This window comes from Phialemonium atrogriseum, assembly GCF_030411735.1.
Source record: "Phialemonium atrogriseum strain 8032-3 unplaced genomic scaffold QBC33scaffold_48, whole genome shotgun sequence".
Lineage (NCBI taxonomy): Eukaryota > Fungi > Ascomycota > Sordariomycetes > Cephalothecales > Cephalothecaceae > Phialemonium > Phialemonium atrogriseum.
Genome location: NW_026848185.1, coordinates 48,766 through 71,766, shown reverse-complemented (window position 1 = coordinate 71,766; position 23,001 = coordinate 48,766). Strand labels below are relative to the sequence as shown.

General features: G+C 53.9%; 10 protein-coding genes across 10 annotated transcripts; 3 read left to right on the top strand and 7 right to left on the bottom strand.

Annotated features, from left to right (window-relative positions):
- The first annotated feature begins 30 nt into the window (after positions 1 to 30).
- QBC33DRAFT_574546 (uncharacterized protein) lies at positions 31 to 1,800 on the top strand. Its single transcript, XM_060430761.1, has one exon. The coding sequence runs from the start codon at positions 130 to 132 to the stop codon at positions 1,498 to 1,500; it is 1,371 nt and encodes a 456-aa protein (XP_060278245.1). The 5' UTR covers positions 31 to 129; the 3' UTR covers positions 1,501 to 1,800.
- A 669-nt stretch (positions 1,801 to 2,469) lies between these two features.
- Positions 2,470 to 3,631, top strand: QBC33DRAFT_462297 (kinase-like protein; the record flags this gene model as incomplete). Its single annotated transcript, XM_060425061.1, has 3 exons — positions 2,470 to 2,606; positions 2,671 to 2,939; positions 3,036 to 3,631. The coding sequence occupies 3 exons, from the start codon at positions 2,470 to 2,472 to the stop codon at positions 3,629 to 3,631; spliced, it is 1,002 nt and encodes a 333-aa protein (XP_060278244.1).
- A 551-nt stretch (positions 3,632 to 4,182) lies between these two features.
- QBC33DRAFT_501962 (uncharacterized protein) lies at positions 4,183 to 5,301 on the bottom strand. Its single transcript, XM_060425710.1, is given in 4 exon segments — positions 4,183 to 4,837; positions 4,890 to 4,990; positions 5,009 to 5,164; positions 5,231 to 5,301. 4 exon segments carry the CDS (start codon positions 5,290 to 5,292, stop codon positions 4,281 to 4,283), a joined length of 876 nt encoding a protein of 291 aa, XP_060278243.1. The 5' UTR covers positions 5,293 to 5,301; the 3' UTR covers positions 4,183 to 4,280.
- Positions 5,302 to 5,478: 177 nt separating this feature from the next.
- QBC33DRAFT_519906 (uncharacterized protein) lies at positions 5,479 to 5,946 on the bottom strand (the record flags this gene model as incomplete). Its single annotated transcript, XM_060426320.1, has 2 exons — positions 5,479 to 5,576; positions 5,730 to 5,946. The coding sequence occupies 2 exons, from the start codon at positions 5,944 to 5,946 to the stop codon at positions 5,479 to 5,481; spliced, it is 315 nt and encodes a 104-aa protein (XP_060278242.1).
- Positions 5,947 to 9,737: 3,791 nt separating this feature from the next.
- QBC33DRAFT_582006 (uncharacterized protein) lies at positions 9,738 to 13,525 on the bottom strand (the record flags this gene model as incomplete). Its single annotated transcript, XM_060431305.1, has 11 exons — positions 9,738 to 9,768; positions 9,841 to 10,461; positions 10,501 to 10,546; positions 10,577 to 10,906; positions 10,940 to 10,971; positions 11,011 to 11,993; positions 12,030 to 12,058; positions 12,126 to 12,342; positions 12,392 to 12,676; positions 12,727 to 13,024; positions 13,071 to 13,525. The coding sequence occupies 11 exons, from the start codon at positions 13,523 to 13,525 to the stop codon at positions 9,738 to 9,740; spliced, it is 3,327 nt and encodes a 1,108-aa protein (XP_060278241.1).
- A 146-nt stretch (positions 13,526 to 13,671) lies between these two features.
- Positions 13,672 to 14,968, top strand: QBC33DRAFT_552937 (uncharacterized protein). The gene has a single exon (XM_060429351.1). It carries the CDS (start codon positions 13,970 to 13,972, stop codon positions 14,579 to 14,581), a length of 612 nt encoding a protein of 203 aa, XP_060278240.1. The 5' UTR covers positions 13,672 to 13,969; the 3' UTR covers positions 14,582 to 14,968.
- On the bottom strand, positions 14,629 to 16,180 carry QBC33DRAFT_552935 (uncharacterized protein). The gene has a single exon (XM_060429350.1). The coding sequence runs from the start codon at positions 15,809 to 15,811 to the stop codon at positions 14,753 to 14,755; it is 1,059 nt and encodes a 352-aa protein (XP_060278239.1). The 5' UTR covers positions 15,812 to 16,180; the 3' UTR covers positions 14,629 to 14,752.
- A 764-nt stretch (positions 16,181 to 16,944) lies between these two features.
- QBC33DRAFT_552933 (heterokaryon incompatibility protein 6) lies at positions 16,945 to 19,718 on the bottom strand. Its single transcript, XM_060429349.1, has 2 exons — positions 18,752 to 19,718; positions 16,945 to 18,693 (listed from the first exon to the last, which is right to left on the bottom strand). Exons 1-2 carry the CDS (start codon positions 19,653 to 19,655, stop codon positions 17,189 to 17,191), a joined length of 2,409 nt encoding a protein of 802 aa, XP_060278238.1. The 5' UTR covers positions 19,656 to 19,718; the 3' UTR covers positions 16,945 to 17,188.
- Positions 19,719 to 19,826: 108 nt separating this feature from the next.
- Positions 19,827 to 20,774, bottom strand: QBC33DRAFT_552930 (uncharacterized protein). The gene has a single exon (XM_060429348.1). The coding sequence runs from the start codon at positions 20,767 to 20,769 to the stop codon at positions 20,116 to 20,118; it is 654 nt and encodes a 217-aa protein (XP_060278237.1). The 5' UTR covers positions 20,770 to 20,774; the 3' UTR covers positions 19,827 to 20,115.
- A 152-nt stretch (positions 20,775 to 20,926) lies between these two features.
- Positions 20,927 to 22,627, bottom strand: QBC33DRAFT_293906 (putative aryl-alcohol dehydrogenase AAD14). The gene is made up of 3 exons (XM_060423365.1): positions 21,249 to 22,627; positions 21,140 to 21,186; positions 20,927 to 20,972 (listed from the first exon to the last, which is right to left on the bottom strand). Exon 1 carries the CDS (start codon positions 22,466 to 22,468, stop codon positions 21,314 to 21,316), a length of 1,155 nt encoding a protein of 384 aa, XP_060278236.1. The 5' UTR covers positions 22,469 to 22,627; the 3' UTR covers positions 20,927 to 20,972; positions 21,140 to 21,186; positions 21,249 to 21,313.
- Between the last annotated feature and the right edge of the window lie 374 nt (positions 22,628 to 23,001).

The following is a 23,001-nucleotide window of genomic DNA, read 5'->3' as shown; positions in this document are numbered from 1 at the left end:
CCGAAATCAGCTTCACCCCCTCGCCTCTCTCACAGTGTTAGGCAATTTGAGTTGCTTGCAACATTAACGCAAAATAAAACATAACAACCTCTTGGGTTGTCGAGAAGAAAGAGGAATCCCAGGCAAGCTATGCCCCAAACCCTCACCAAATCTAACTCTTTCCTGGGGATCCGGATCGAAGAGGCCCCAGGAACGAGCTTTGAGCCGGGAGACACCATCATCGGGCGCGTCTACCGGAAAACCCGAGCCGTCAGCCCACGTGCAAGCGTCACGATCTCGCTACACGGGGGATCTGAGTTCAAGATAGTGGTGAGAAATGGCCAAAGCAGCACCTTCAGGCGGCACGATTTCTTCAACGCCCGCGACACTACCTACACGATATTCGACGGGCCTCTTCACATAGAGCCTGCGAGTTCAGGGGTTGCCTGGCCCTTCGCCATCACCATTCCTTCGTCGTTTGACCACTTAAGCCTGGACAGAGGCGTGCCCGAGGACCACAGCCACCCGTCACTTGGCCCTGACGATGTCGCCGCCCGGCCGCTGCCCTCCACCTTCTCTACGGGCAACCCAGTATTTCCCCAGAACCCGCGAGCATTTGTCGAGTATTTCCTCCAGGCCGAACTCCGACTTTACAACCACCGCTCAACCGACGTCTACGAGGCCACGCTCCCTCTGTCTATGGTAAATTCGCCGGAACCTCCAATAACAAACTACCATCTACGACTTGCCAAGTTTCAAAGGGGAGTCAACTCGCAGCGGCTTGTCCCCGGCATGGAAGATGCCGAGCTCACATTCACGCAAAGGACGCAGAAGTTCTTTGGGTCCCCCAAGATACCCAACTTCATCTTCCAGGCCCAGGTGGAGATCCCGACGGTCATGCAGCTTAACGACCCGCACCCGATCCCCATCTGCCTGCGTGTCAACCCCCTCTGGGCCAAGACCAGCGACATCATCCGCGGCGTGCCCCAGAAAGTGAAACTGACATCCTTGGCCCTCGTCCTCAAGGCCGACACCGAGGTCAAGTGGTCTGACATCTTCAACACCCAGCACGCCAGCACCCTGCACAAGCCCGATCTCACCGTTGACGCGGCCTTCCACGCCCTTGGCCACGACCTCTACGTGCCCTGCTCCGTCGAAGATCCCCCCTTGGACGTCGGCCAGCTGGTCAATTTCCGCATCGGCCCACACGGCCGCATCAGCCCGGCTCCGGATTATTCAGGGCAGCCCCGCGTATACCCTTGCTTCACGACGAACAACATCCGGCACAGTCATCGCCTGCAGTGGGAGGTGCGCCTGCTCGTAGCGGGCGAGACGGTCGAGGTCATGGGCGAGGGACAGGTAACGGTGCTATCGCCCAGCGATAGCAGTGGCCGGAGCGCGTGGATGCGGCCTCCTACTGCACCGGAGAATACGGATTCGTGGATTCGTCCACCGGCAGAGGAGGAGAAAGAGGAGGATGTGGCTCCGCCTTCGTTTACGGAGGCGCAGAACGGGGGTTAAAGTTGAGGAGAAGGGTAGGATGAGCTGTCTGGTCTTCAGTTTTCAGATTAAGGGCTTCTACTGCAAAATTGATATCCGGAAGTGATTTCTATTCAGCATTTTATATTGAGACGGAGGAAGTCAACCGCGCTCCGCCTCTGGACCCTCCATCGCCTCTGGACCCCCACCAGGCGTTGTCCGTCAACCCACACCTCACTCATCGCATCACCAACTAGGTAGAATGGCGGTCAGCCGTCTGGCGCGAAGCCCGACTCCACAACGGGAATAAGGTGGCACATACATGCAGGCGACACGGATGGGCACTGGCCTGATATTCCATGGCTGATCTAGTACCGTAATTACATCAAGACGCCTTGCAGCATCGTGGCTGCTTTGCTGGTGCTAGACCAATCCTACTCTACATGGCGTGCATGCCCTCTGGAGGCGGATGATGGAGATTGAGCGCAAGCTGGCCATCGCCGACCCATCACCATCGAATCCCTGACCCTTTCACGCAACTCAAGGTTGATCCCGGCGCGGACTAGCAGCTGATCGGATACACCATGGGCGGTGATCTCAATAGTCGACTTGGTGGTGTGCGTCTGCCAGCCTCCCACCAACCCCCTGGCGGCTTGGAGCAGGGGTCCTCCCCCTTGATGTCCACACCAATCACAGTGGAGATCACAGTGGAGTGTGTACTAATTGCACCAAAATACCAATCAGAGCGAGGCAAGTGCGCTTGCCTGTGATGGAAGAAAATGGGCCGCCTTGACCTGGCCAAACTTCACTCTTTAAAAACTATAGCCTCAACAGCGAATCGCAATTCGCGCTCGAGACAAATTCGTCATGCTCTTGAGGACCAGGGCCATACCATCTAGCGTTTCCATATCTCTCTCCGCTCTCTGTTTCCACGCGCAGAGCAAATTCAAATTCCCGACGACCACGCGACCCTTCTGTCCCAGTCTGCGTCGCTGCCCTTCCCAACGCACCATGGCATCTCTCTCGCCGACAAAACCTGAGCCCTTTTCCGTAGGAGCAACTGTTCGGGGCCATTCGGGAAGGACCTACAAGATTCAGCAAATTCTTGCTGAGCGACGAGATCCATTACTGTGTGTTTACCAGGCGAGGTACGTACTTCTCACACCCCAGTCGTTGAGCCGAAGAGCCAAGCTGAAGAAGCATGCTACCAAGTGCCGAAGGGAAAAACTACATTATCAAAAATATGATACCGGGCGAATTTGAGCATCAGCAAGATTTGCAAAAGCCACTGGCCTCCTGTCCCAACCTACGCACAGTGATGGACACTATCCCAGACTTGGAACTATTCGTCTATCACTTCCTAGCCGGCGACCTCCTTCGGATCAGCCAGAGGCCTATGTCTGAAGAGACAAGGAGAAGTATTCTTAGGAGTGCTCTCACTGGGCTTGCCGAGCTTCACGATAGAGGGATTATCCACACTGGTGCGTCAGAACTTTGGCTGCATTGCGCTAGGCAAGGCTGATGGCATTGTACATACCAGGCAAAGCTGGTGGACAGGGAGGCTGACAATCTGGCAGACATCAAACCTAACAATATCCTTGTCGACTACAAGGAGATGCCTAGCGACAATCTTGCGATCCAAAGCGTCCAGGTCTCCGACTTGGAGGATGCAGTGCTCCTTCCCCCAGGAAAGAATCTCAAGGGCTGCCTTTGTGGAAACCAGCTGTGGCGGAGCCCGGAATCTTGGGCTCGGGCAAGGCAGAACACTCCGTCTGATATCTTCTCATTTGGGGTTGTAGCCATCTACGTCATGCTCGACGACATGGTCCTTCGTGCAAGCGACGAAGAACTAGGCGGAGATGATGCCTGGCGGTATGTCCTCCGGAGGCACATCTCTTATTTCGCGGATGAAGATGGCTTTAAGGGCCTGCTTCAGCACATTGGGGAAGAGAATCCGTTTTTCGAGCGCCTTATCACCCTTGCAGGCGACTTTGATGCACAGAGGCCAAGGAAGCCGTTCGCAATGTGGGATTACGTGGATGCAGAGCTCAGGGATCTAATCGTGAAGATGACAAATCTTGATCCAGCGAGAAGGATCTCAGCGCGGGAGGCACTTGAGCACCCTTGGTTCCGCCAAGCCAACCTAGAGGGAGATAGCGCAGGACCACAGTAGTCGGAAACAAATACTAAGAATTGAGAACCTCTGTAACTACATGTATGGGATTCTTAGATAGTGCTACAAGCAACAGGCAAAAGCAATGGAATCCATCTAGAAATAAGAGCACGAAGTTGAGCCGCACGTCGTTGTCCGGCGCCAGCTATCGGCGAGGCGATGAGGCACATGGCTTTGGAATCGGCTGCCGAGTTAATTTCGGGTTTGACATTGCTGCCTTCGAGATTGTAGTCGAGAAAGACTTGATCAATGTCCATCTTTGCTGGGAAGATCTCGATAGAGTACGTGACTAGCCTCTGGTCCGAGAGAAGAACGACAGTTCTCTGGGCCGGGCATCGTCATCCATTTCCAGACGGATCGCTGCCCTTTGGCCGTACAGTGAGCTAAGCCCACCAGGGTTCCGTCGATGGTCCTGTAGACGTGGTCTGAGTCTCTTGTTGAGACGAGAAGGTGACGGCGTCTTAGGAATTCAGAGCTCAGAGGCATATTGCAGTGAGGGTGTGAGGAGCAAGAAGCCTCCCGCGTATCTTGCAAAATATATAGGCAAAAATCACCACCTCCCATAAACGCCAATCCAATGCAATTACCGAGTAAGTAAAATATAGAATACTTGTCTCCTTCAACCGCCGCTGAGTGTCCTTTGTAACAGTTATGTTACCGGCATTCCGTCCCAGCGCCACATGTCCTGTTGGGATGAAGTAAACTGATTGAGTGCAGGATCGTTAAACAGCCCGTCAAGCGGCGCACTCCAGTCAAAGTTGAACTCGAACAAAGCAGATTTAGAAGGTAAGGGCCCCCCCCCCCAGGGAACAGGAGCTAGCTCGTCGTTGAAGTTGGAGACTCTCGGAGCTCGGGTTAACATTTGCATCGTTGCTTGCCCCACAGTGGCTTGTTCAGGCTCGGCGCGTTCCTCCATCTCTCCTATCAACCCAGACACGGCCGGAGATCCAATACCACCCTCCCTACTCGGCCTTGTCTTCATCGTCTCCCGTTCGTAAATGGTGATAATTCTGGTCTGGAGGCGGAACACAATATCCCGGACTCGTGGCCGAAGTCTCTCCTCAACGTCTTGAAACTCGGATTGGAAGAGAATATCAAGTTCGTGGCGCACGAGTCTCAGAAACTCTCTGCGAACAAAACCAGCAAAGTTTGTGGGGGTATTGGACCCAGATTGCCCACACTGGCCGAAGTCCACTTCTTCGTGGTCTTTCAGGGCAAGTCAGCGAATGCATAATTGTGAATAGGGGACTGAACTTACAAGGGTTTGGTATTGTTGCTGCATCGTCATCAGGAAAGAGGATGGTATAAATCTCTCTCCATTTTCCGGCATCAGTCATGTTCGTATCTGTTTTCTTCCTGCTCTTCAGCTACTTCTACTGTGCCGGCGTGAATCCATCGAGGGGTGTGTCATTCTCTGGCTTCGGACATGGAGGATCATTCTGGAGATGAGTATCGCGAAGGTTGTCGGTCGCGAAAACCTCCCAACAGCGGGGGCACTGGGGCGGCAGAGCATGTCGCCTGTGGAGATGGCCCCTAGCGCATGAAGTTGTCAACTTCCGACTCCAAAAGAAAATCTTGGTTAATGGGAATCCGTCTTACTTGACTCTATGAATCTCGACCCATCCAGGGCCAACACAGGTCGTCTCTTGGCAATACAGCATGGGCTTTTGCCCAATGGTGAAGAATGAATCCAACGGGTGGCGGTGCCGGCCCGACGAAGGCCCGATGCCGGAAGCTGGTTATTGGGGAGAAAGCAAGGTCAAGGTTGGATAGTTAATTAGATGGCTCGAAATTTCTGGCATGCACCCTGGTCATACTATCTTGCTGCACTGGGTTGACGATGACCCTTAAATACTAGCGGGTTGCACCTCGCCCGCGAGGAAGAGGACCTTCTGCGCGAGATTGCCGCGCTGAAGAGGCACGTTGTCGTAGATAGAGGCCAACCCTGCATCTATCATGTTGTTAATTACCTCTTGTTGTTTGATAGGGTGCTGCTTGCGCCGTGCTCATGCCCCTGCCTGGCCACCTTGACATTCATGTCCTAGCGGATAAACACCATAACAACTAGGACGACCTATCTTAGCAGCGTGTCTACTACTCCTTTGAGGATGCCGCCTTGAATGCTTTTTGCCTAGCACCAACGCCATGACAAGGCGGATGATGGTTGACTTAGCCACCAGCTCCTTGCCACGCTTAAGGCCTTCAATGCTGCGCCAGGTGCATTTGTCTGGCTGCAAGACCTGATTGCCCTTTTTAAGGGACTTGGTTAGGCCCGTCTTGACGCAATTCTTGTCCTCAAGCGACTGCATAGGCATTGTGGCTAGGAACATGGTGTAGACCTTGACGTGGGGCGCAGCAGGGTTTGCAGCAGCGTATAGGTTTATCTCCTGCGATAGCGAGTTTGAGAGGGACTGGCTGGCGGCCTTGGAAGGTGAGAAATAGGGCGTGAAACTGGCAAAGCTGTAGAAAGAGACGAAGGATCCTGTAAAGACAAGGTGGCCTTCAGCGAATGGAACCTGGGAGATAACTCCTTCGCTGGTATTATGGACCTAATGTATCTACAGGTGTTCTCTATAATGGCGCGGCAGATTACCGCGCCGGATACCAGACGATGAAGGCACAGTATTGCCTTTCCCAAGCCTTCAGCGCCTCCTGTCAGCTGGAGATTGAGAACATGCTCTTGTTCATCGTCTGTATCATTTGCGCCATCCAAAAGCACCCTGTGCCTGAGCATTATATCGACGTTTAGGCATCTATCACCGCTCATTACGCCCGGGATGCCATCCAGTCGTTCATCATCAATCCCGACAGACCCACCGCGGGCATGTGTACTTAGAGCCGTGACGATTTCAGATGTCGCTGCACAGAACCGACCCAGTCTACGTCACCGCGAGTCTGGATCAACAGGTCGAGGGGCATTGGCTCTGCCGTGGCCCCGGCGATCTGGATTTAGTCCTACTGTTTCATCAGGAGCTCCCTCATCGCTGCCGCTCTACTGTTCAGAGCACTGGTGATCAACCAACCAGTGTAAGCCACGCCTCGACATGATTTCCGGCGAGGCATGCATGTACTAACATAGGGTTTAGTTGGAGGCCTTTCTTTGGACATGACTCGAAGAACCCAAACCTTTTTATCGACGGCCATCTTCCATTGGGCGGCACATAGGTGCTTGCCATGTGGCAAATACTCCGCAGCTCATTCTTTCCATTTGCTGTCTCGTAATTATACAACGGACTATTTACGAGAATGCTATCCGAGGTTGAATGGCTGCCTTCAGTGCTAGATACGTGGCGCTACGAGCCACCTGCAAGCAGGGGGAGCAATGACCTACATATCGCCTTCAGCTTCCGTGCCGGTGGTCCATCCCCCTTCTTCTCATTAGCATCCTCCTACACTGGCTATATTCGAACTGCATCTACATCACTGTCTACGAGGGTATTGTCTAATTCTTTCCTTACAACAACCGCCCGCAACCACCGCGGACAAAATCCTTCATAGGGCGAGATGTGTCCGAAGGCTATTCCGAGAGCAAAAAGGAGCGCAGCGTATGATGCTCGACTGTGGCAATCGTAATATCACTCGCAGCCTCAACCGCCATTGCCCTTGCGCCCATCGCTCTCGCCTTCACCTCCGCAAGGCTCCAGGAAGTTTGTAGAGCGAAGTATGAGGTGAGGGCGGGCCAGACAGAAAGAGGAGACAACTCTTGAGGCTAGCCTGCGAACAGGATCTTATCTGCCCTGTTGGATGGAAGACGGAGAGCCAGATATTAAGCTGAGTTTTAAGAGGAACATCTGCAAGGGCCTGCATTACAAACAGCAAGCTGCGTGACCTACTTCTTCCCCTTGTATGACACTTACAAGACATGTAGACCCGAGCATCCGCTGGCGGAGAAGCTATACGCCGTGGAATTCTGCCCAAGGCCAACAGTAAAGTATCCCGGGCGCCCCGATGAAGTAGTGGCATAGCTGACGGCACGAAAACCAGATAGCGGGGCCTCAATAGGCCAGGTGCGAAACTCGCCGCACAGAGAAACTTGGAGACGCTTGTGGACCATTACCTACACGCCCTGACCACCATTGACGGCGCAGCATGCTACCTTAGAATGCAGCATCGAAATGACCTCACGGAAGACTTCCGTACCGCTACCAAGAAGAGAAATCCGGACCTCCAGCAGCTGATGTCGTCCAAATTGCAAGATGAACTAGAAAGCCGAGATGAACATGTCGCTCTGACAGATCGAAAATATTACATTTCAGGTCAGGAGAACCACCAGTGATGCAGCTCTTGACCAACTCAAGGACGAAAGGGTAAAGCTCTCCAAGAGCCGGGCGAAGCTCAGACGTGAGGAGCAGAAAAATTTCCGTCCGAGCCAGAAGCGAGGGCCCAAGCCCCAGCGTGAGGCACATCACCAAAGCGATCGGCGCAGGGCTTACTTCGACCATATCCGCCACATGATGCCTGAATGCGATCGTCTTGCGCGGACTCTGTCGCTGAGAGTCCCGCTGCGGAGTCCAGAAAGAATCCCCGTCATGAAGGATCTCATTGCTCGGCGCATGAGTGACTGCCGGGTTGCGTACCAAGACGTGCTACAGCCGGTAGGGAGCGTCTGCCGAGCACCTGGCTGTGGCGTGGACATGGAAAGGGGAGGGATCAACACACTCCCATAAGACTGGTGACTTTAGAAGTGACAAAATCTCGATCTCACTCTAGTATTCCCCATCCGCTTAGATGGAGGCACATTGTTTGATTGCTACGAGTCTTCCCTCAAGAGAACGCACGGATACGCCCAGTTCTGCTTCCTCTGTAGCCAGTGGGTACTAGTAAGCGAGGAAGGCTGGGGGCTGCACTGTCAAGCTCACATCGACGACGGGAACACTCCTTCCCGATGTGATCCAGTCATCTTCCGGCATGCTGTTGCTTGTTCCGGATACTGTCCCGTCCACGTTGAGAATGAAAGTCTGCCAGCGTCCGGGAGACTACAACAGTTCACGGACCGGACGGCCTCGCGCCGACATATCTCTCGCAGCATTGCACACTACATCACTAGTATCAAGTCATTAGATCAGGTTTCATGCCCTCTGTCGTCCAGCATAACACTCCATTCGCAGGCGAGATCATCGCATCGCATCCACATCCGGCTTCAGTGTCAACACAGACCCTGGCACCAGCACGCCACTTTACTCATTGTTTGACTCTGAGTCAGCATATCAGGATGAGTCGCTATCGGAAATCTCAATCCAGTCTCCGTTTACCGAGTCACAAGCTGTCTGTGATGGCGACCTTTTCTTAGAGACCTTAGATCCTGCCGTATTAGCTGACATTCTTGCAGCTAATAACGACGCGTGGTGAAACAGGGCAAAGCAACAAAACAAACACAGAAGGAAGATCAGCGGCCCCGTAAGAAAGTGAGAGCGTTCTCCGACCATATATTCGAAAATATGCGGTTGCATGCTCTTCTCTCGAGAATTTCTCCACGGGCATGCGCCTTATGCTCCAGCTCCATGGGCAGGTGGTCTGTGCGTCACAGGTGTTAGAATTTTGAAGCAGGTGGCAAGGATTGGCAACAGCTGTCGCGACTGTCGCCGACACTCACCGTCGCCGGTACCGTCACCGTCGCCAGCGCTGTCGCTGTCGCTGTCGCTGTCGCCATCACCATCGCAATTGCCATCGCCATCGCTGTCGCCATCGCAGTCGCCGTTGCTGTCGCTGCTGTCACTATCGCCATCTGTCGCTAGCTATTCCTATCCTTACGGATTCGTATTTCTGTCGCTATTGCAATTGCTGCAACGGCAACGGCAATGGCAACTTACTTTGGCGACGGCGAATTAGGTTTGGCAAGGCTGTCTCAGTCCCCTTGCACCTGGCAATGAGTTACCAGCCCGGGACCACCTGTAACGCACAGACCACCTGCCCGCAGAGCAAAAGGCTCCCCAGCCACGTGATCATACACGTGCCGCAACTTTAACCCCTTTTTAGTGGTCATTCCAAGGGCAGTGGAAGGGCACGGCCCCAATCCAACCGGCTCTGCCGATGGATGGAGTTGATTCGTTCGGAGCTGCGGAATGATGCATGAAGACACTCGAACACTCTAGAATAGAATTGACAACTATATAGTTGCGCCGTCCCCCAGGCCCAACCTGTGTCACGCTATGATAGAAAATTAAAGAGAGATTGAATGAGAATGAGATAGGGCATACTATTTCACTGACTCGAGGAGCTTCACAACAGCCTCGTGCCCGTTCCTGGCAGCCCACCACAGCGGCGTCTGGCCATAGGAATCCTTCGAATCGACGTCGACCTGGCCTGTATCAAGCAGCTGCTTGACTACAGCCTCGTGCCCGTTCCTGGCAGCCCACCACAGCGGCGTCTGGCCGTCCCGATCCTTCAAATCGACGTCGACCTGGCCTGTATCAAGCAGCTGCTTGACTACAGCCTCGTGCCCATTCTCGGCAGCCCACGACAGCGGCGTCCGGCCATAGGAATCCTTCAAATCGATGTCGACCTGGCCTGTATCAAGCAGCTGCTTGACTACAGCCTCGTGCCCGTTCTCGGCAGCCCACGACAGCGGCGTCTGGCCATAGGAATCCTTCGAATCGATGTCGACCTGGCCTGTATCAAGCAGCTGCTTGACTACAGCCTCGTGCCCGTTCCTGGCAGCCCACGACAGCGGCGTCTGGCCGTCTGAATCCTTCGAATCGATGTCGACCTGGCCTGTATCAAGCAGCTGCTTGACTACAGCCTCGTGCCCGTTCCTGGCAGCCCACGACAGCGGCGTCTGGCCGTCCTGATCCTTCAAATCGACGTCGATATCTATAATAGCTTGCTTATCCCTTTGTAAAATGGCTGTCAACAGTCTTAAAATCCGATACCTTGCCGCAACATGTACAAGACTAGTCCTTTCTAGTGGACAGTCATCTGAATATTTGTCCATCATGTTGTAAACACGCGTCCATAGGTCCACAAGGACATTTGATGGCCAATCAAACAATTCCAGAAGATCTCCTTGAGAGACACCTCTGTCATCGCTTTGCCTTGTGTGTGTTACCCATGAAGTCGTAGCATAATGCAATAATGGAAACGCGATTCCGACTTCGTCACGCTTGTAGCCTGTTGACTGACTGATCTCCTCCATCGCTAAGTAGCGTATGCAGATCCTGGACAGCTGAAAGTGCGCCATTCCAATTGCTGCATCAGCCGACGTTGAGCTGTCGTCTAGAGCTAACACGCCCTCCTCGATGAAGAAGTCATTGACGGACTGGTGGATGAACTGGACAACTGATGGCGTAGCCAGTGTGACCTCGGCAAGACCACAGCTGAGACTCTGAACTCGTCTTTTCATCCTCTCCGGTGTGTAATTTTCGCATTTCCCCTTCAAAGACCGATGTGAAGAATTTGGCTCAACAGCCATGGCCCATCGCAATTCGTCCAAAGTCAATGGCCGCGTGGCAAAGCAAATCCATTGGATTAATCTTAGCGAAGCTTGCTTCTCACGCATGCCTTGGACAAGGTTGCGGTATAGCTTATCCAGTTCTGAAGGGTTAACACTGATCTGTCGCTTGATCTCTTCCAGTGCTACTCCATCATTGTCAAGGTCCAAGACTTGCTTTGCAACAAGACGGGCCCACATGAAAACGCCGGAAGCAGAGTCCTCAATGAAAGCCGGAATCGAAGATTCAGCCAGCTCACGGGAGCTAGAAAGCTGCTCTTGCACGTAAGTGGAAATATCCTGTTCATTTTCATGTTCCAGGCATATTTCGAAGTCAACAGTCTGGTGTATAATCGGATAGTGGCGACAAGTAACGCAGATGCGAAACTGCGAAGCGGTAGGTGAATAAGTCGGAAGCAGTGATTTAAGCCACTGGAAGAGTTCGACTGCACTATCCCTGCCGCACTCGTCTAAGGCGTCGACGAATAGCCAAATTGAGCGGGTCTCAAGCACCTTTGGAAGGGACAACTCAAAGTAGCCCCGAAGTTCTTCTTGATGCCACTGCCACTTTTCAGGATGATGACCTCTCTCCTTGCACCTTTGTTGAAAGGTGTTGACAAAGACTGACAATGCCTCAGGGGTCTTCTTTAGGAGTTGATGAAGGAGAGATCGGTAGAAGCCCAAAGGCGTCTTTTGAAGCTCATCACCGCGGCCGTGGAAGAAGAATGATAGGACAAGATCACTGCTTCTGGCGCTAGGCGCAACTCCTTGATTATGAAGAGCGTATTTGAGCAATGTCGACTTCCCAGAGCCTGGTTTCCCCTTGATCCAGAGCAGGCTATTGGAAGCCTTCCAGCTTGTATATGTCTGATGTCGAAGCAGCCATTCGCATGTTCCCTTGATGGCGGGGTCAATGTCGTTTGCGCGACTCTGCATCTGCGGAAAGGCCAGCGATTGCAAGCAATCCTGTACCTGCTGTGACAGTTTCGGCTGTAATGGGGCTGCAAGGCTTAGTATAGCTTCTCTTCAATCCGACAGCTAATCTAGAGAGGGACTTTATTTACATACTCGCCCTTGAACGCGCCCGTCGAATGAGGCCTTCAATTCGTTGGACGGCCTTGTCGTACTCTTCATCTTGCGGCCCAAACTTGACCATTTCTGAGTGCGTACGGTTGATGGCGCAGATATGCTGCGGTCCACTCTCCCATGGTCGGCAATGCGTAGCGGACGATTTAGTCACCAGGGCTGCGATTGGACCTGTCATTGTCCACCTGCCCTTTTCATCCTGCTATATTTTAGCACAGCTCGTCTGCAGCTGATGGACAGAGACATACTTGCGTGGCTGTCGGCGATTTGAGGGTTTCGTAGAAACAAACAATCTCGGACTCGCCTTTGCCTCCCAGTGCCTCTGGGAATTCGCGCTGCTGGATACTGAGGACTTGCGAATTAAGGGACCCAATGGATTCCAGCAGAAGTCGGTTCGGTCCATCCCGGACCATGGGGATGAGTGAACCGATGTCCACACCGTCATGTGGGACGCCAAAAAAGGCGATTCCGTACACCGCTCGTATTAGTTTCTGGTCCTCTTCGTTCTCCGACCTGGAGATGGATGTGAGAGTCTAACGCGCTGTGAGCATACTATCTAGACGGATGGTGTAAGTGGGCTAACCTGCTTGACGATCAATCCGCCTAGGCTATGGGCGATAAATACGATCGGCCGAAATGCGCTGTTAACCGCCAGCCTCCGAAGGTGAGTATGTAGAGCCGTCCCAAGGTCTTCTAGGTTCTGGAAGCTCTCGCTCTGCGGGAGACCCGAGTCGTAGCCATACACCATAACGCGTGCAAGGGGTCTGTTGTCTTCCCCCGTGACATGATGCGGAAGTGCGTCTCGTAGCCACATGTGCTCTCCGTCCCTTTCTTTGAACGAACCGAATGCGTGCCCACCAAGGCCGGAGATTGCGATAACACTAGACCGCATTAATACACGATTGAAACGCAAGCAAGGTTACTTACTCAGTTTTGTGGTCCTGCAGGGGAGGAGCATAGAGAGTGGTGATACCGAGAAACCCATTATCAAGCGTGATGCTCGGCAGTCTAGTGGACTGATTGGAACGCGCAAGAAGAGGGATATGCAAGGGGCGCCTGGCCTGGGCGGCCGTCTGCAGCCTGGGGGGGATGTTCCGAAAGGAGACCGTCGCAGTCTGCGAGAGGCCATGAATCTCGTTGGTCAAGGATCGGACAGCCGGGCTAGCACAGTCTTGCTCCTCCAGGAAAGACTCCAGCCTGACTCGGTCCCAGTCGCGGGGCACGCCACGAACGCGGAATGTCCATCCTCCCTTCGGTGGAGGTTGGTTGCCAGTCGGAGTCGGAGACGGAGACGCAGACGGAGACGGTTTCAACCATGACCACCACCATCCAAAACCTATCGTCAAGAGGACGGCCAATACCGTGTAGATTGCCATGGACATTTTTGATGGACATGGGGAGAAGAGGCTCTCCGCTGTTGATGGATTGGCAGGGCCAGCTAATAAATGCCGCAAGTCCTCTGGGTGGTTTGCGGCTGCGCATTTTCTGCCCAACCAGCCCAACCGCATAGCCAATCACTTGCGAGCCCATTATTGTGTCAGAAGTGGCACTTTCGCGGGAAGTTATCACCCCGATTGGCTGGATGACCCAGCCATGCGAGGGTCTTGATTTTGGCGGTGGCAGCCGTGTAGAGAGTGTCCTGTCAAACGAGCGGGGCCGACCTAGCAGTACGCTCAATACCAGGAGCGAAACAATGACCACGTACAATGACCACGTTGCCAGGTCCCGACGGCCTTGAACGCGTCGACCCGAAGGTATCGAACGCTTCACGAAACGGAGGGGAGAGCGACGGATTCCAATATTTCTCGTGGCACACTTGAGCTAACATGGCGTGCACAGTCATCTTCCTCGTCGTCGCCTCCCGAAGATCGACAACACCGGCCATGCCGACGCAGCTCGACGCGACCCGGCCCTCTTGTCTCTACTCTCGCACGCAGCCTATCGCGACGATTTCGACGCCCGGCATTACGAGGCCCGATGACATCACTGACTGGCATGGACAGCCGCGACCTGCGGCGGAAGCGAGGCCAAGCTCTGACATGCTGTGGATTACGGATCGGCTCGTGTTGCTACCCAGCTCCCCACCGCTGCGGATCGATCGAGCGTTCGTCACGCAGCTACGCTGGACGACAGGCTGGCCTCCCGCTAGTACAGATAACCGCAAGGCAGCCTCTCTGTCCACCTCGCTTGCACCAAGCACAGCCCACAACGATCACCGTCCCGTACGATCTGCCAAGCCCCAGAATTACGAGACACTAGTTGGAGGGGCGAAACGAAAGGTCGCCACGGCTGCCAAGATTACAAAGGGAGTCGGCGAAGTCGCCCATTTGTCCTCTCTGAGAACGCTCGGTGATCCAGAACATGCTCAAGCATGTGGAGCCTATCGAGTCATGTGGGGTAGCCTAGCCGTCGTTGGATCCAAGATGGAGATGCTCTGATAGCCTAGAGGGCGGTTACAATACAATCACTACTCATATGACCAAGGGGGTTAGCAAAGCAACTCAGACACAAAGCTGAATTGGGGGTGTGTGGAGCAGCACCAGACCGCTCTTGTATTGGCAATATCTCTGTACCTCCAACAGCACAAACCGACTGTCCAAGAATAGCTGCTAGCAAGACTCAACCTGATCAAGCCCACCGTTCCTCCCCGTTCGGATGCATCTATCTAAGTGCATTGTCGACAGCAGATGATAACAGAACAGAGACAACCAGACAAGCCACATCACCCCAGCCCCCAGGAAGACGACGGCTATGGCCAGCAACGCTGTGCCGTAGCTCAGGTTCTCAAACGTCGGATTGCCGTTCAGCCTCTGCGTAGCCAGGCCGACCTGCATCGCGGACAGAATCACGCTGATGCACACGAAGGCCGGTAGCAGCCAGGAGAAGTTCCGCTGGAAGAAGGCCTGGCGCCACGTGCTTGTCGAGAGGTATCCCCAGACGAAGTTCTCGCGCGACCACATGGACGGCAGGAAGCGCGTCATCGAGTTGAGCCGCGAGAGCCGCAGCTCGCCGTAGTGGTAGCGCCGGTCCACCTGCGCCAGGCTGTCTAGATGCACGTTCCCCAGGAAATCCTTCATAAACCCATTCCACTGGGGCCAGTTTATTCCATCGGTGACCAGCCCGGCCGTCTGGGCCAGAACAAAGTCGCCACGGTGGCCAATGAGCCAGGAGTAGCTGAGCAGCAGCCCGGTGGCACTCCGGTGCAGCGCCGCGTCCGAACAGAGGTGCTCCGTCCAGAACGCGTGGCAGAGCAGGAACTCGGGCAACGGCTTCAGCAGGAGCTTGGTCTGGTACCACACCAGGTGCTCGTCCGGCCTCTCGGTCAGGTAGATAGCACGACCCATCACCCTCTGGCGCTGGAGCGGTCGCGCAGGTAGGGCAAGCCCGGCCAGCCAGAGGTGGTGGTGGAGCTTGTCGAGCTTCGGGGTGCAAAGTTCAGCTGCCAGGAAGCGTGCCATGTACCTCTCCGGGATGATGAGCGGCCTGTTGCGACCGTCTTGCACCGCAGCGGGAACGATGAGCCGGGACCTGTCAACGATGCTCTTCGACGCTGAGAAAGGCGGGGCGAGAGGTAGGTCTACTGTAGGCAAGCGGCTTGCCTGGCATTCGCCAACGCTGCCCTGACGCGGAGCCTGAACTGGATGAGGCGGATGGCTTCTTGTGTTCATTGGCACTGTTCATGAAGCCAATGGCCTAATGGATAGCTAATAGAAAAGCCAGGCCAGGGTATGTCAGGAGACGACACCACCGCTTCCAACGGCCTATTTCCCATCGCCATCCGGGTCTCCGTTCGAAGTGCGCTTGAGATCTTCTGTGGGCTCAGCCTCCATGTATGCCAGTTGGCGTCCTCTCATTGGCTTCTTGCTAGGCAGCCGCTGCACTGGCGTTGGTGAATGGTCAACACCTTGGCAATGTGTTACAGGCTGCGGTACATGTCGCTAGAAAGATGGTTTGGATTTTTTCGTAGGCCAGCATGGAAAATAAGCTGTAATACCGGATCCGGAATGCCCCGGGGCCGGTGTAATGGCAGCCTAAACCCTGACCCTCGGCTCTCGGACGGCCTTGGTGTCAGATAATTCCGAGAACCCAGATCCAGAAATGCCCAGGCAGAGAAAGATTGTTTTATAATGAATGAAGGCTTGAGTAACTCCATCCCAGTCACCGGAGCGTGTCTACAATCAGATTGGATTCAGGCGTGTCGAGACTAGCACGATAAGTTGGCACGTAAGCTTAATAGGACGCAACGGCACCGTCCCCTGAGGACAGGTCGTCTCTTCTGATGCGGCTTTCGGGACTCCTCGGCATTATTATTTTGGTTTTGCAGTTCTGATCAGATGAACCGCCTGGTCAAGCGGAAGCGAGAAGGCTGGACTCAATCTGTCTCGTGAGCCGTTGTCTCTGTCTGGTAAATTACAAGCAAGTCAGTCTCGTCGCCCATCTGAATGCTCAGGGTGAGAGAAACCCCGCACCATGTCACCTCGGAAGAGTCGACGATAGCCTGGACTTCACATATGTCCAGATGGTCCACGGCGAACTCGACTTTTCCAACCTCCTCGATCCCTAAGTTGGTAAGATATGGATGTCAAAGCTGTGTCAGACGAGAACTAACATTACGGAATCCTCAACTGACGGTCGTTCTCAATGATGCCTGGGGCGCGATCCACACTGCAGGCAAAGAGATCCGCACTCTGCTTCCCCTTCCCTTCCAAAAGTGCCTCTTCGAAATGGAGGCCAAAGTGGCTCTTCACTCCCGTATCATCTTCCAGAAGCTCGCCCTTTTAGCAGTAAGCCAGTGAGATGATTAGTATAATATGATTGCCGTGAATTTACTCTTCGTCGAGCCAACCGTGTAGGTAGCATCTTATTAATTAATTAGTGCCGCAGGATCAGACCATGATGATTCTTTTCCTGGGCCATCGTCTAGCTTCCTGATCCAACCAGCCGCTGCTTTCATTGAAAAATGCCCCAATTCTTTCATACTGGTGACCTTCAACCTCGCGCAATAAAACACCGAAGTAGCAGCGGTTCTCTGTCCTTGACTCGTGTCATTGCATCCAATCCCGACTAAACGTGATGAGCCCATATACCCTGTCTGGACGCGCGGCCTCGACCTCCTCCTTCGATATCTTGTCTTTCGGCTGGTTTAAGATATGGTCGAGCATCTGGCTGTACCACTCCGAGACGTCATTGCTCTTCGGTGGAGGCGGGGCCAGGTCCTGGAAGCTGAAGATGCTGAGGACGTCATTCCGGTCCAGTTCAGCGAAAGGACCCTCTATCTCGAGGGTTCCACCTGTCACCATCCCAAACGCTGAATTCTCCGGTGCCGGAACAACGTTGCAGCCAAGCACCCTAGCTAGTGGACACGCATCGTCGGTGATGTTACCGTATGAAATAGGGCAGTTGACAGATGCCCACGACCAGGACGGAGCTCGCCATGTCTCTGGCCGGGTCAGCCACTCGCGAGTGTCTGCGTACCACATCATGTCGTGAAGCAGGTTGTTCTCCCATAAGCCCGCCGCGTATCTCACGCCGAGAAGCCTGCTTATCTCGGCGGCAATACCGCCAATAGCAGGCAGTCGGTCGTTGTCTAGGCCCAGCTCCCGCTTCGTGTAGTCGTTGAGGAGGTTATACCAGGACTTCTGCAGTTGGCTTGTCGTGAAGAAGTCTGCTCCATTACTGAGCATATTGTGAATATTTCTAATAAGCTGTCGCTCGTCCGAAGTCGCTTTGCCGTCGTGAGGATAGAATCCGCCGTCACTCCAGGTTCCCTTGTTACATCTCCATGTTGGCCATCGCCCATACGAGATCATCCTGGGGGACAGAATCTTCTCCTGAAGGCACCATCCCCGCCGAGATGTGGGATCCGGGAATCTGTCGACAAATGCCCTATCCTCATCCATGAGCCAGATTGTCCCTATCGCCGGTATGGGCATACTCAAGGCATCATCGACTGTTTGGGCTTTCTTATTCGGCAATGGCAAATCAATCGGGACGAGACCCTTCCACAGGCCCGTCTCCGGGTCAGCATGGCTTGTCAAAAACCCATCGGCTGCCTTGGAGGCACTAGTGGCACCGATTGTCAGGTACGAGTTCCTGTAGATATCGGCCATGTGGGACACCTGGTGGGCCTTGTCCTCCTCGTCGTCCTGGATAATACACATCGAGTCAATCCAAAGATACTGGACACCGAGGTTCTGCGTAACTCGGACGGCATCTTGCAGTGTCTGGGGGAGATCTTCGATGGAGAAGCCGGAAAGCCTATCCGACAAGGTTGACGAGACCGTGCTGAACTCCTGCGGGCCGCCCCAGCAGTAACTCAGCGAGATATACGGTCCCGTCTCGCCATCCGAAGTCCTGTGAAGACGAAGATGGTCGCCCCCTGAGACATCGATCAGGCGCGACGGCAAGCTAGACGGTCCTGGGGGCTTGCACACGTCTCCATGTTTCTCATCGCATTCTTTCACCCAGTCTTTGATCTGCAACATTGCTTCGGGTGATCCAGGGGAAGCATTGGGCGGTCGACTGCTTATAAGTGTAGCGGCCGGGTCACCTATTGTCGTATCGTGTCAGTCTCTAATTAGACTATGGTTGAGGGACCGGCTACTAACCTTTGGCAGCAAATACATCCACCATAGCGTGAATAGTTCCTGCCGAGTTGAACACACCCTTCAGATTTTCCATGTCTTGGATTTCAGACGTTGCCTTATCCAGACCAATGTCGAGTCGGTCAAAGTCGGGCATCGCCCCATTCATGGACCTGATTGGATTGACGTGGAACTCGAAATTGTCGTTCTTCAGCCGAGTAAGCGTCTTCATGCAGTGCTTGATGAGTTCTGCTCGTTTCTCACCATGTTTGCTCGGTTCGGCGTACCAGGGTTTGTCAGGCTGATATGCAAAGACCTGAAGATTGCTCGGCCCGAAGAATTTATTCAAGCAATAGCAGCAGAAGGTGCAGCCCTTCTGCGTCGCTTCAATGAACCTGGAGATGCGGACAGGCCACCGCAGGGATATCTTCTTGTCTCGCGGAAATTGAGGATCTCGGAAGACAAGGTGTATAGCTCCCAATAGCTTCGTGATAGGAGCGCAAAATGAGCATGCTTCGAGCTTTGACATGGCAATTGATGCAGAATCCTGGGCTGGTGCGAAGTTTGAAATAGAGCTGTCATCTTTGCCATCTTCCTCCTTGCTTTCGGTTTCGGTTTCGGAGGCCTCGTCTGGTCCTGCCCCCTTGATGATGGGGGCGAAGGTGTGCCCAGGATGTATTAAGGAAGCTTCGGGAAAACACGCCGAACAGTAGTCAAAGTCCGGACAATCCTGGCACTTGTGTCGAGTTCCAGAGATCCCCTTGTTGCAGCTATCACACACAGCTTGTGGCTCCAGCGTTGTAAGCTCAAGACCACCGGAGAGGCCCTCGAGTTGTTTCTGGCCACCACTATCGTCCTTGCCCGACTGATCGACCTCAGTGGCCGTCAATCGAGGGTTTGTATCGTGAGATGTGCCTTTGGAATCCATGATGGCAAAGATGTCTGACTCGGAGACACCCCGAGGCTGGCTTGAGATGGACGTTAATTTAATAGTTGGTAGACGGGGCTCTCTTCTTTAATGTTTCACTCATGTTACACTGGATACGCAGCCTCAAAGGATCGAGTGACCCAGCCCACTCAGCCACACAGCTAAGCCACCTACAACAACGAAGGAGGCCGTCGCGGAAAAGTGGATTGATCCTTCTTTCCCTCAAGCCCCTGTGCGAAAATCCCACATTTGATCCTTTAAAATATTATTTTACGCATAAACCAATGATGCCTCGGGATTTGCTCTCGAGTCCAACTTGCCTTTTTTGAATCTCTTAAGATGAGCCTCCCTAGACGACGCTTGAATAGCAGGCTTGATGGCAGGGGGCATCTGTTGCCTCCTTGAAGCCTATCACTGATATACTTTTAGACAACATAGTTTACATTCCATGCAGTATATTTTATTTCAGGACCATACCGAGCGATAATTGCAAGCTCTCTGGGATCTCAAACGGCCTCTCTACTGGCACTAAACCCATATCGACAAGCTCTTTCTCCGTCACGTCTTGCCTCTCATCCAGCACGCGCTTCAGCTCCCTCGCCCGCTCCGTCACGTCTTCGATGCTCACTATCCACTTCTCAGTCCACGTGGGGCTGAGCGCTGCCGGGATACCGATCTGAATACTCCGATACTCGAGCCTCTCCAAGCGGACCGTCCGCTCGGGGTCCCACTGCACTTTGACGTTGGCTGACTTGGGCTTCGCTCCGGCTGCGGCTTGGGGTGCCTCGACAACGCCTGCTGTCTCAGGTTCGCTGCCATGCGCTGTGGTCAAGACCGCTGTTTCGAGCAGCCTGATGAGATCCGCATGCTTCATCTTCAACGCCAGGATACGCTCCTGCCCCGGATCCTTGTAGCTGTATCCGGCGCGGTAGAGCATCCACGCCCAGCTGGGCTTGATCCATGTCATCCGCGTGGGCTTGAATGCCGGCGAGGCGTGCAGCTTCTGCTCGGCGACGGCGGCGGTGGCAATGGCGCGGTTGTATGCTTGGTAAACGGTGATTGTGTCTGCGTTGTAGCTGGCACGGATCTGCTTGTAGGGTGGTGGAGTCGACATGTTTGATGGGGGAGTAATAAAATGCGGTCCTCGATTGTTATTGACTTGCTGAGGATGGAAGTATCAATACTCTGGTGGTTGGGGGGGGGGAAATGGATCGAAGCGCGTTTTGCTGCCTTAAGTACGCCAAATTTGACTCGAGAGAAGATGACTCAATCGGTGAGGACACTGGCTTAGGGGATGCATTACGGGATTGGCTAGCCCTGTGACCATAGAGTTAGCGCAGTGATTACCCGATTTGATGCTGAAGGGAGAGGAGGCCCAGCTGCGGGGGCGGTTCAATGAAAATTCGAAAAAACTGCCCTGGTAAAGGGACCTTATCCAATCGTTCTTGCTCAATCATTAAGTGAGGGGTATGTGCCTTGCCCACCTAGGTAGTGAGTCAGCGAGACGACGATGTTGATTTGTATGGCTATACTATAGTCACAAAAGCAGTTAGAACTTAAAACGGGTTAAACAGGTTGTATATTCCATTCAACATCCAATTTAAGATCCCCATTCCTCGACTCTAGGGTAGGTGCATTCTTTAACCCTAGTTACAGAGCTATTTCTCGTAGCCGAGCGGGAGCGAGCTTTTAACGATGGATAACTTTGCGGACGCTGCCAGCAGACCGTTCGTCTTCCCCGTGGCTCTGATGTCTGGTCCGATGAAGTCATGCGGGAACCCGACATCAAAAGGCCGGACGCTCTCGAGGAACTCGATTTGCTTGTCCGTGAGCTTAATCTTCAGCGCCTGGATGTTGTCCTGGAGATGCTCGACCTTCCTCCCGCCGACGAGGGGGAACACGTACGGCGCCTTTGACATGACATATGCGAGCGCAATCGCCGTCACGGACTCGATTCCGTGTTCTGCGGCAACCTTGGCGAGCGCCTCGCTCACCTTCACCTCTCCCTCGGTCTGCGTGCCGCCCATCATGCTGCGGAGGCCCTCGCCTCGCTTCTTGCGCTCCTCCAGTGCCTTCTTGGTCTGGAACTTGCCGCCGCCAATGGCGTCCCACGGTGCCAGCGCCATGCCGAAGTGTGCGGCCATGGGGATGATGTCCCGCTCGAAATCGCGTCTCATAACGTTCCACCGGCCCTGGTAGATGCTGAAGGGGGTCTTGCCGTGGGCTCGGGCGTATGTGTTGGCGGCGCTGACAACCCACGCAGGGCTATCGGAGATACCCAGGTAGAGAACCTTGCCCTGCTCGACGAGGATGTGGAGGCTGTCCATGACCTCCTCGATGGACGTGGTGTGGTCCCACCAGTGGAGATACAGGATATCAATCCAGTCCGTCTGCAGCTTGGCCAGGGAATCGCGCACACTGACGTGGAGACTCCTCTTGTGGTTGCCGCAGTGGTTTACGGCATGGCCCTTTCCCAAGGCATGTTGCCTGTAGTCCGTGGTGTACTTGGTGGCGATGACGACACGATCGCGGTTCTTGCGCTTGGCCATCCACTCGCCGATCCAGGTCTCGGACTGCTCGTCTTGGTAGTTATTCGCCGTGTCGATGAAATTGCCCCCGGCATCGAAATACGCATCCAGGAGCTTGAAGGACTGCTCCTTGTCCATGCTTCCCATGCCATCTGCCCAGGCATCGCCAATAGACATAGCGCCAAGCTGGAGCGGGGAGACTCGGATGCCAGCTGTCGGCGCCAGGATGCGGTATCGGCCGAGCTCAGTCTCCGGCTCGGGAGCGGGAGCGAAAGTAGAACTCATGGTGCTAATATTCTTGCTAAGAGTGATAGTCTTGGGTGAGGTTTTGGTGAAGTGTGAAGTGAGAGCGGAATTAATCGCATGATGGATATACTTTTCGTTCTAATTTATACCCAGAGACATGGAGAACCGATGGCGGCGGATTTTGGAGTTAATGACTAATTATGTCGGACTTTGGAGTTAGCAGTTGATGACGTGATGCATTAATAAAGCCGCGAAGAGTTTCGGGGTGGGCACTTTTTCGGCATATGAGCTCATTCCATGCTCAGCTCGACGTTTTTTTGTTTTATGTTGCCCCAAGGTGGCACATGCCACATCAGGCGTCAGTAGGTAGCAGTAATAGAAGGAAGGATCACTCTGCTTCTTGGCTCTCAATGAAAATCCGAAGAGAACTACCCTAGTCAAGGCACCGTATCGAATCCCTCCATTTTTGCCCACCAATCATTGAGTGAGGAGGGTACGTCCCTTGCCCACCTGGCGGGTCGGCGAGACGATGTTGATTTGTGGGAAACTTGTAACTGGGGCTTGATTTGCAG

Coding starts and splice junctions, on each gene's coding strand:
- QBC33DRAFT_574546 (XM_060430761.1), top strand. CDS start 130: ATGCCCCAAACCCTCACCAAATCTAACTCTTTCCTGGGGATCCGGATC.
- QBC33DRAFT_552937 (XM_060429351.1), top strand. CDS start 13,970: ATGGCGTGCACAGTCATCTTCCTCGTCGTCGCCTCCCGAAGATCGACA.
- QBC33DRAFT_552935 (XM_060429350.1), bottom strand. CDS start 15,811: ATGAACACAAGAAGCCATCCGCCTCATCCAGTTCAGGCTCCGCGTCAG.
- QBC33DRAFT_552930 (XM_060429348.1), bottom strand. CDS start 20,769: ATGTCGACTCCACCACCCTACAAGCAGATCCGTGCCAGCTACAACGCA.
- QBC33DRAFT_552933 (XM_060429349.1), bottom strand. CDS start 19,655: ATGGATTCCAAAGGCACATCTCACGATACAAACCCTCGATTGACGGCC. Junction 18,694..18,751: donor GGATGTATTTGCTGCCAAAG/GTTAGTAGCCGG, acceptor ATACGACAATAG/GTGACCCGGCCGCTACACTT.
- QBC33DRAFT_293906 (XM_060423365.1), bottom strand. CDS start 22,468: ATGAGTTCTACTTTCGCTCCCGCTCCCGAGCCGGAGACTGAGCTCGGC.
- QBC33DRAFT_501962 (XM_060425710.1), bottom strand. CDS start 5,292: ATGCTGTATTGCCAAGAGACGACCTGTGTTGGCCCTGGATGGGTCGAG. Junction 5,165..5,230: donor GTCGAGATTCATAGAGTCAA/GTAAGACGGATT, acceptor TTCATGCGCTAG/GGGCCATCTCCACAGGCGAC. Junction 4,838..4,889: donor AGCAACAATACCAAACCCTT/GTAAGTTCAGTC, acceptor TTGCCCTGAAAG/ACCACGAAGAAGTGGACTTC.